This window comes from Gymnoscopelus microlampas (assembly GCF_963454915.1).
Source record: "Gymnoscopelus microlampas genome assembly, chromosome: 3".
Lineage (NCBI taxonomy): Eukaryota > Metazoa > Chordata > Actinopteri > Myctophiformes > Myctophidae > Gymnoscopelus > Gymnoscopelus microlampas.
In genome coordinates this window covers 9,931,479-9,942,384 of record NC_139940.1, presented here as the reverse complement: position 1 = coordinate 9,942,384, position 10,906 = coordinate 9,931,479, and the positions used below count along the sequence as shown (strand labels likewise).

Sequence of the window (10,906 nt, the reverse complement as noted above, 5' to 3'; positions counted from 1 at the left end):
TTGAATATACAGGACCATAATGGAAACAAACCATAGTGCTTTTTGGGTTTAATCCTAATAGCATCCTTTGTATAGAACTGTTCCTTCGGTGCTTTTTTTTTTTGTAAAACTGTTAATAAAGTACTCAATCAATCAATCAGCCAATTGCAGCACGACCATCTACGGGTGATGGGATCTATGACCTACTTGCCACAACGCCCACATTAATGTCCCCTCATGTCATTTTTCATGCCAGCACCTCTGGCCACAAGATGTTTTATCCTCAGTTCAGTGGTACAACAATGATCTATCTACAATGTAAATTAACATATTAATTAATTAATGTGATTGGATTTAAAAATCACAAAAGTAGTTTGTCTTGCTGAGTTACGCAAAGTGAATCATAAACACTGTCCCACGCTTGGGCGGTCAACAATGCCCCTGTTATATGCCCCTTGTTATACAAATGTAGTGTCTTGCAGCGCCCTCTACTGTTGAGCCTGGGTATTATTGTTGCAAGAGAGCATCTCTGATAAACTAAGTGAGCTAAATAACATAGCAACAGAAATAATTATTTGTCCAATCTATCTGTATGATAGAGTAGGTTAATACAAAATAGCTTATACAATTGGGGTGGTTGCATTTGGTCTCCCTGCTCTTCTATTGAGACATTAAGATCATGTGTCTAGGTTAGATAATTAACCTTAGACGCCATCCTGTTTCTATAGTTGGACACAAATTTTGACCTGAAGGTCATAATACAATTTCTCCCCAGAGCAAGCAGGCAGTGGTAAAATGTCAGCACTTGCACAGCACACCCGGGTTAAAATCCGAGGCAGAACAGGAAAGTTTACACAGTGCAGCATAAAGCATTAGGTAAAACTTTCAAAATATGTTATATTGTCCTGCAGGGACTCATAGCCAGGGCCATGGCAAAACTCATGCTGTATACATTCCCTTTATGGTTTTCTGATATACGTTAATAATATCTGTAATTGTGTTAGTGCATGATTTGGTTGCAATTACTGTAGATTCTCTTACTAACACACGTTTTTGGTGCACTGGATCCTGGAGGGGTGGGTCTGACCCCCTGAGCACAGCCCAGGCAGAGAGGAGGGGTATCAGGGCAGGTGAGTGAAGTGTTGGAGGGGGGTTGTACAGCAGGGCAGGGCATTTTCATGTCAAAATGATGTGACTTATGTTTAGTCTCAGACCCACATCTGAAAATATCCGGTGCCAGGGAACCCATAAGAGAAGATTTGTGGTGTTAAATATTTTCACAATCATAAAAAAAATGTCCTCAAATGTTCTAAAATAGCAGATCTTCAAGCTAGCTGAAGTATGAAATAGGGTTAAAGTGGTAAAAATGATCATTAAGTAAAATCCTCTATCTATCTATCTATCTATTTATCTCATAACAGAGTCTACAAATATAACTATTATGTGCTGCTAGTAGTGCGATATAGTGCTAGGGAGCCCAGGGGGGCCCCTGGGAACATACTTTGACCCCCTTGTTTCTCACTGAGTTTTAAGTACAATAGAAGACACGGCTGCTGTACTGCAGAGCCCGGTGAAGGTGGCCTAATACAGCGCTAGTGCCACCTCATGGATTGTTACTGCAAAATTCCTATGAAGGAAATGAGTGTGAAAATATCATTATTTTTTCGTATTCCGTCTCAGACAAAGCAAAGCCAGATTGCACCTTGTGAGTAATATGTCAGTCAGTCAGTCAGTCAGGCCACCAAACCTGTAACTCCTTACCCTCCTTCTAAAGCGCCATAAAAGAGCACCTGTCTGTAATTTGTAAATGGTCCTAGAAAAGCCCTCTAAGCTTAACACCTGAAATGACACAAAAAAACATTTGCTCCTAGTGTTGATTAGTGTTTATTATTGTATGTCTTTCAATGTCTTGAATACACAGGACCACAATGGAAACAAGGATTTGGATTTGGATTTGGAAATGGATTTTTTTTGTTATCCTTTTAACAGTCATTGTAAACCATACATCTGTACAAATTACAAACTGTCAATAAGGTATGCAGTCAGTCAGTCAGTCAATTATATACGTCTATATAATTAGATTACTAGTGCCAGATACTTAAAAATGTCATTTGTACACATAGAGGAAACATGCAACTCAACGCAATTGAACAGTCACTACCAATCCAACTGGTGATGTCAATTGGTCATTTGACTCAGCTGAGTGGTGTGTGTGCAAGGTCCTTGATTGGGCGCGCACGCGCGCGTGTGTGTGTGTGTGTGTGTGTGTGTGTGAATAGGGCACAGGCTGACCCATGCCCCCCTTCTGAAGACAGAAGTCTGCTGTACAGCTCAGACCCCTTTATGTGGAGGGTCACAGAGTGGAAAGGTCACCTGGCATGGAACCACATCATTCTGGCCATAGCATCCTTCCACCCACCCACCCACCATCTTTGGATCTCCCCTGGCACCGGTGCTGCTGAGGATCCTGCTGCCGATCTGTCACTGCCACAGACAGTCCTCGCCCACGACAGGCCATGCCCTGGTTGTGTCAATGACCCCTGGAGCTGGGTGATCTGGTGGCTGAGGAAGCCAAGCTTCAGCTCCTGCTGCTCCCTCCATCTGGAACCTCCTGGCCAGGTTGGAAAACGTTGTCTACTGGGAAGAGGTGGTGTTCACTGTGGGCTGGGCACCTTTCTCTACCGGTCAGTCCCCCTGTGGCACCCTCTTCCTCCGAGGCTCTGCTTGCTGCTGCTGATGTTTTCTGTGGATGCACTGTGGACTGTCCCTTTTTACCTCTGACACCACATGTGAAAGGTTGGCCAATGGCTCAAGGCACCAAAAAGTAGACAGGTCCACAAATACAGTTTTCGGGTATTTTATTTACCTCACAAAAGATTAACAGTGCAAGCTGCAAGCAGAAATAGGAAATAAGGAATAAACGCTTGACGAGTAAACTACCCTTTCTGTCTACCGTCTAAGGACCCTGGCAGCTCTGTTGTCACCTGGTAGCTAGTCTTGTGTAGCCACTAGCCAGACAACTATTCTACAATCTCCGAAAGCATTTGAAAATTGTGGTTGTCAACAATCTGGTTTGCAAGACTACCTTCTTGCCCCTAAGCAAAACAGAACTTCCCCTTCACCTGTACTACTGTAGCAATAGCATACATGCCAGGTGAGGCAAACGGTGAACCATACCAGTAATTAGTAACTCAACAGAGAGGCTATCTAAGGATAAGGCCTATGAGTTATCTACACCATAATAGATGCATAATCTAACTGGGGTCCTTTAAAAATCACTGCTCTGTAAAGAGTGTATACAATCACATACAACAGCCAAATAATGCTTGTACTAACTTTTTTTTAATAGTAATTGAATATAAAATTATACACGAACGTTCAACAAAATAATGTGAAAAAAAATGCTTTTGTTTAGTTTTTAATTATATATATAATTCGTACATACAGGGTGGACGTGAGTTATTCAAACGCACCAATGGCCGGGCAGCATCGCTCACATCTCCCGTCGCGATTGGCCGACGAACCTGTCAACTACGAGAAGACGGAGAATCCTCCCCTCCCGTTGGTCCGCCCGTCGTGACGTATCGTATTGCCGAGACGCCGATTGGTCCCCGGCCCCTGGGTTAAATCGAGGATGTTATTTTTGTTCCTGTGTCAAGTCAACGAAGAGAAGAAAGGAACAGTTAGCTGCTAGCCTCAGCTTCGCTAACACTTCACAACGGAAAATAGTTTATAAGTATATTATAAACCTCTTTAAACACAACATTCACTGCGATATTAAGATCAAAGCTAACAGACAACAGACAGCTCCACGCCGGTAGAAGACATGGTAAGTGTGTACGTTAGGGTGTTCTCAGGTGACGGCTAACGTTGCTAGCTATGTTGCCATGTCGGCTTATTACAAGTGACTTTGGGCTTATTTTTCGGTAAGTCACAGTAAATATTCACTTGTACATACTGGTAGATGCGGGTTGCGTTTTATTTTGGCTTGTTTCTGAAGTACAGCTGCTTATTTAGGCTTGTTTCAAATTGTATTAAGTATTATTTAAACCAGTGGTTCTCAAATATTTTCACAACTATTCCACATTTTATTTGCAAGAGTTTGAAAATAGCAGATCTACAAGCTCACAATTGTGAGCTTGTATATCTGCTATTTTCAAATAGCTGATGCAAAGTGCTCGTGATGTGGCCCATTATAGTCAATGCTTTTGGGCTTGTTTTCCTAGACCCGTTTGCTTATTTCTCTCGCAAAACCTGGCAATACTGGTTGCTAGCATAGCTGGCTATCCTGTTCTTATTATGTTTGTGGGGCTAATTATTGTTTGATCAATACAATGAATCGACACAAATAACGCATGTATCAATGGAACGGGTGTCGACGTAGCTCGCGTCGACACTTTTACCCGTGGGATGTGTTTTGATGTATTGTCCAGAAGTCTTGTATAAATGTATAAATAGACCTAACGTTGACCGTTAGCTGTGGTTGATCGGGGTGGGGGGGGGGGTCTGTCTATTATCTGGGATGTTGAATGAATCTCTGATCATGTTCTGATGTTGGATGACAAGTGTGTGTGAAAGGAGATGGGGATGTTTAATAGTCAGAAACTCATCACGACTGTCTGTTGTTCGTTGCGTACGATCGATGGTGGCGTTAACGTTAGCCTACAATAGGCTCTCTGATGTTAATTGACGACGCTAGCCACAGAGCTAGTGCTAGTCCAAACTGGCCTGAAAAAAGGCTTATGCACAACAAAAATCTAACTATGTGGCCAAATGCTCCTTTACGGTTAGATTTGGTTACATTTCTAACCGATCACGCTCAATGTTACAAATGGATACATTTAACTCTGATTTGTTACTGTCTGGCAATAACTGTAACTGCCACTGCCTGGCATTACAGAGTCTTTAAATACGTTTGAATTTAGGGATCAAGTTTTGCATTAAAGGTAGGGTAAGTGATATTTTTTGGTTAACACAAAGGGTAAAGTACTATATTCTGATAGTAATCATTGCTACAGAGCGTTTGTTCGGTCACACGGGTCTCTCCAGCTCTTTAGTAAACAGAATATAGTACATTTTCAGGTAAGTGACACATTTTAAGCCAATCAGGAGAGAGCACTGAAAATGCACTTTCTGGAGAGACATGGGAGACTCCTTTTTACTGAACAAAAACTATAGCAATGAGTACTATCAGAATATAGAGCTATTTAACACTTATTTTAACAAAAATAAATCACTTACCCTACCTTTTTTAAGGGGTCAACAAACTAAAACATTTTGTCATGCACCAGGCTGATGCCAAGTTTGGTCACACAGAAAGGTGTTTATATTAGACAAACTGGTGAAATTGGTCTAACCAGTATTAATTGGGTCTTAAAACATCTGTTAAAAATGTGTTACAACAACGTAAGTCTATATGCTTTCTTATGCTAAAATTGCTTCTACCTCAAAAAGGAAACGCAAGTTAAATGTGTATTTTGACAGTTATTAAAATTGTGAACTTAAAGCTGACTTTAGTTAGACTCCAAATAACTACGTCTGTAGTCTTCCTCATGTTGTCAAGAATGGATTATTACTTTGAGCTTTTGTGTTTTTAAATGAATGAAAGGTTATGTTCCATAGTTTCAACATGATAACTTGATTCAAAAGTTTTGCTACTCACAGACTTGAATATCCATGTTCTGGTCAGTCAATAAGGTGTAGTGGAACCAAAAAAGACTATATCGAAACCAATATATCAGTAAATTGGTTTGTGTTGTTGGACATGTATTAAACCCATTGTTGTCAACAGTATTTATTTATGTATCCCTCCCCCTGTAAACTGTATTAGGCATCAGGTTGGGCAGTATGTGACAATGTGAGACTAAATCCATCTCTTTCTCCTCATTTCCTTCCAGAACTCCAATGTGGAGAACTTGCCCCCTCAGGTCCTGCGCTTGGTGTACAAAGAGGTGTCAGCCCTAGCAGCAGACCCGCCTGAGGGCATCAAGATATACCCCAGTGAAGAAGACATCACTGAGCTACACACAGCCATTGAGGGACCAGGTAAGCGTTGTAGATGTTATTTTGCTCGTCGTAAAATGATGCCTATAAGTATAAGACAACCCAATGTGCTTAAATTCTTACAAAGAAATTGCTGTTACTGTCGGAAGAGATAGTGTGTGTGTGTGTGTGCAGGGATAAGTGAAAGTATCGCACTACTAGTGTAGTGAGTGTGCTTCTGTGAAAAGTGCATGTCTGCAGACATCAACTTGTAGTACACAGAGCTACGTATGCGTTATCTGTCCGTGGACATGCTTGGTAAAAATAATTAATTATTGGTCCCCCATATTTCCCAATATCCTTTGCCCAGTGAGTGAGCTATATTCCTTTTTAAATGTACCCATTTTGATGCATTTTCAAGCTCTGTTAAAGATGCAGTGAAAGACTGCCTGACCTGAATTTGCCATCTGATGCCCCTGGCATAGCTGTGGGACGAACGCAGTACGACATACTCCTTAACCACTTAAGCCCCGTTTTAGAATTATACTCAGTCGTACAACAGTCTTGCGCAAAGATAGCCGATCTCAAACTAGATCTACTTTTGAAAATGTCTGCCTATACTGTCATGCTCAAAATAGGTCTTAATGTGATAGAAATGTATTTAACTGGTTAGAGAGTGGGTTTGTCTCACTCCCTGTGCAAGCCTCTTTGTTCGCTACAGAACACTATTGGCTAAAGTGCGACATACTGTTGATGCCATGAATTGTTTATGCTTTGACAGAGGGAACTCCTTTCGCTGGTGGCATTTTCCGAATGCGTCTGGTCCTGGGAAAGGACTTTCCTGCTGTACCACCCAAGGGGTATTTCTTGACCAAGATCTTTCACCCCAACGTGGGACACAAGGGAGAGATCTGCGTCAATGTGCTGAAGAGGGACTGGAAGGCAGAGCTCGGCCTCCGACATGTTTTACTGGTAAAATATTTTTTACACAGAGGCCAAGAGAGAAACATAACACCAGTGTTGATTTTGACAGCAAATTTTGATTTAGTTTTAGTCAGTCTTTTGAATAAAATTCCATTTAGTTTTAGTCATATTTTAGTCATCTGAAATGTTTTAGTTTTAGTCTAGTTTTAGTCGACTAAATATCATAAGATTATAGTCGACTAAATCTGCAGTTGATTTAGTCGACCAAAATGTATGTTGGTGGTGCCTTGATGGCGTCGTAATGGCAGATTTTACACTTGGTTGCATGCTGAAAATAGCAGAACTACAAGCTCACAACGCGTCGCGCTGCGACGCGTTGTGAGCTTGTAGATCTGCTATTTTCAGAGCGCAACACCCGAGCGCAGCCAAACATAAAATGACTTGTCTTTTAGTTCTACTGGATATATTCTCCACTCGTCCCTCACTAACATTTTAGGCTAGTTTTATTTGTTGATGAAATTGTCAATATATTTAGTCTTAGTTTTAGTCAGTGAAAAAAGGTAGTCGACATTTTTCGTCATAGTTTTAGTCGACGAAATCAACACTGCATAACACATGAAGATTATTCCATACAGGTTTACTGTGGAATGTATAAAATGCTGAGTTGTAGTTTTTTTTTGTGCATCGATGGCAGGAGCTTCAGTCACAAAGACTGCTCAACTGGGTATTGTACAATGACCAAAGTGACACCTGCATTTTGACCGATAGAAAGACATCAGCAAATGGTGTCGGAAGTTCACATTCGATGACCGTGATGCTTGTGGATTACAGAGCGACGTTTAAGGAAAAAATCACACCCTGTGTGAAGGTAGCGGCGCCTTTGATACATTATGTCATCGATATGTGTTTATAATGTGTTTATAGCCATGTGTCACGGGAAGCTTGACCAATCACTTTGTTGACGGGTCTGACCAATCAGAACGTTGACGGGTCTGACCAATCAGAACGTTGACGGTGAACACGGATAAAGTCAGGTATAGAGCAGGATCCGGCTAGCGCCGCTAAAAACGAGTAGATGGTGCAAAACGTGACCTGCCTGTCAGCAAGAACAGTCTGTTGATAAATCCAGTGCATAGAGAGGGATGTTCTAGTAGGGTTGCATTGCATAAACCCGTCATTACAAAGACGCATACATACATTTGAGAGTTCAGTGTTGTAAAACCAAAGCCACTGGTCTATGGAGATGTGGGGGGGAAAAATGATACAGTCAGATGAGTCACCCTTCATTATATTTTCCGCAAGTGGGTGAGAGAAGGGTACAGGTCTGAAAGCCTGACCCCTTAAGTGAGCGTCTGGCTCGGCTCTGTTGTGCTGTGGGTGGGGGTCATCGTTTGAGTCCACTTTAGAGGTCAGGGTCACTGAAAATCATCTTGTATATGATGAAACATTTCTATCCAGGATGACAGTGCCCCATCCACAGGGCACCAGGTGTCACTGAATGGTTTGATGTATGAAAATTATGTCAATCATATTCATATATATAATGGCCTTCACCGATCTCAATTCAATACCTTTGATTTTGAACCGACAACTTGCAGAGCTCCCCACCACCATCCTCATAATGCCAAATGAGGAAATATCTTCTGTTAGAATGGTGTTGTTCCGTCCTTCCAGTAGAGTACCAGAGATTTTGCCGATCTATGCCAAGGCACATTCAAGTTGTTCTGGCGGCACGTGGTGGCCAGTATCGTTACTAAGACACTATGTTGGTTTTCCCTTTTAATTTGTCACCTATCAGAGTGTGTGTATATATAGATAGTTCTCAGTCAATATCCTTTATGAACACTCAGTGAAAGATGCAACTTATCGAGCTTGAGGGCACCATTAAAAGTAATGGGCGACAGAAAAAAAACAGGCCGGCCGCATCCATTGAGTTCAATGGAGAAGTGGTGCCATGTTCTATTCGGTTCCTCAAGCTATATACTTAACCAAGAGTACTGACTGAGCTTTGTATATTTTTCATTGAACTTCACCTTGTCTTCTATCTTTACCATCCCCCCCCCCCCCTACAGACAATCAAGTGTCTCCTCATTCACCCGAACCCCGAGTCCGCTTTGAACGAGGAGGCAGGGCGATTGCTACTAGAGGACTATGCTGAATACGCCTCCCGCGCTCGTCTCTTGACTGAGATCCATGCCATGGGAGGGCCCGGCGGAACCTCTGGGGCCCACCAGGACCCTAATGACGGCCCACAACCCAAGAAGCACGCGGGCGATCCCACCAAGAGGGCGGCGGGAGCCGGCGTGGGCCCCGTGGCGGCTCTGGGTAACGGAGCGAACGCAGCCAGCACCACAACCTCCAGCAGTAGCAGTAATAGTAATGTAGTGGGGAAAAAGAAAACGGATAAAAAGAGGGCATTGAGGCGACTCTAATACCTCAACTCAATTCTCAGTGCGTGCGCGAGTGTGTATGAGCGTGTGTAAATATAAATATTGAAGTGTGTTCACAATGTTTTTGGTCCCTTTTTCTGACTCTTTCTATCCCCTCCAGGCTCCATTTTTGTACTCATTGCATCGTCGCCCCCCCTTTTCATCACCAGTTTAAGCTATCCCCTTTGGCACTCAATTGCTGCCACACCTCAAGTCACGATCAAAGATATTTGTTCCTTTTTTTTTTTTTTTAATGAAGACTTTGTTTCTCCCCAACATACAAATGACACACTACCACCAAATGTATTTGATGTCCTCATTATGAGTTGTAGCTGTTTTTTGGCATCTCTACCCTAAACAAAGTGTCCGTTGTCTCCTTCCATTTATCAGAGACATAACTGTATTACCGTCTCCGCTAAGCTGTGGGCTTAAGCCTGAGTTATACTACGCTGCGTGCCGTGTCTCGCACTGAAAATGGCAGATCTACGAGCTCACAAAACGTCACGAGGCATTGAGAGCTTGTATATCTGCTATTTTCCAGTGTACAACACTGGTGCGCAACAAAATATAAGTCACCCTTTTTAATGTCAAATCTTTAATCGACAACACAGCCTCGTGTTTCTGGGATGGTACTGTGTACTGCTCAGCTTTGACCACGGTGGGAAATCCACACTTAGCCATAATATAATATCTTGTTTTGGGTTCAAGTTGCCTCGACTGAAAATCAGGTTTTGCAAGTTTAGCAGCAAGGGAATAATGCTCGGAGGAAAGTTTTTATCGTAGGATTATGCAACTGAACTGTTTCGTTGGGAGTGCAAGAGATGAGAATCATTTCACGGCACACAAGGGATCCTTTTTTTAAATAGGTTTTCATATGACTGTCGACTGACTGAAGGAGAGGGTACGGAAAGCCATGGCAGTGGAGTGTAAAACGTCTCTTGTCCACCCTTCGGGTGCGACGTACTTACCTGGATTTCTTTTCTTCCCTTTTTCTTTTTTTTTTTCTTTTTCATTTTTATAAAATTGTCTGTCTCATTGTCCAGTATTTTCAAAAGTGGTTTTAAATTGACACGTCTATATTCAGCTGTTTTCGGTGTGTGTGTAATTGAAGATCTAGATTGAGTGGCTGTAGGGGAACAGGGTAGCCTGCGAGATTGTGCATCCTTTATAAGGAGTAAACATGTCTCAAATTATCTGTCGAAGCTACCTTGAGTAGTTTACACGTTTCTCTGCTTCCCTCCAAAGTGGTATGTCCCGGTCCAAAATGCCCAGTTCTCCTACCAGCTTTGTGGCTGCCACAGAACAGAGAATATCTCCATAGGAAGACCTCTGCATATTTGATAGAAGTTTATCTCCCCACACCTAATGGCACTTGTTCTGGCATGGTTTCTGAGGCGGGTTTTCCGTTTTCGTTGTAAATGCATATTGGGGCCTACATTTCCCAAGGAAACACACTCAAGCGCTGTCTTTTACTTGGATGGAAAAGGCGCCTCTGAAACTCATGTCATGGTGCAGATGGGCGGATGGGTATTTTTGTGTCCATTCTAAGTTATTTAAATTAATAAAGGAAATATTGGAAGATAAATGCAAAA

The 10,906-nt window shown here is 42.2% G+C and overlaps 1 protein-coding gene across 1 annotated transcript; it reads left to right on the top strand.

Moving 5' to 3' along the window:
* The first annotated feature begins 3,645 nt into the window (after window positions 1–3,645).
* Window positions 3,646–10,906, top strand: ube2s (ubiquitin-conjugating enzyme E2S). Its single transcript, XM_084052653.1, has 4 exons — window positions 3,646–3,808; window positions 5,877–6,024; window positions 6,743–6,933; window positions 8,958–10,906. The coding sequence occupies exons 1-4, from the start codon at window positions 3,806–3,808 to the stop codon at window positions 9,315–9,317; spliced, it is 702 nt and encodes a 233-aa protein (XP_083908779.1). The 5' UTR covers window positions 3,646–3,805; the 3' UTR covers window positions 9,318–10,906.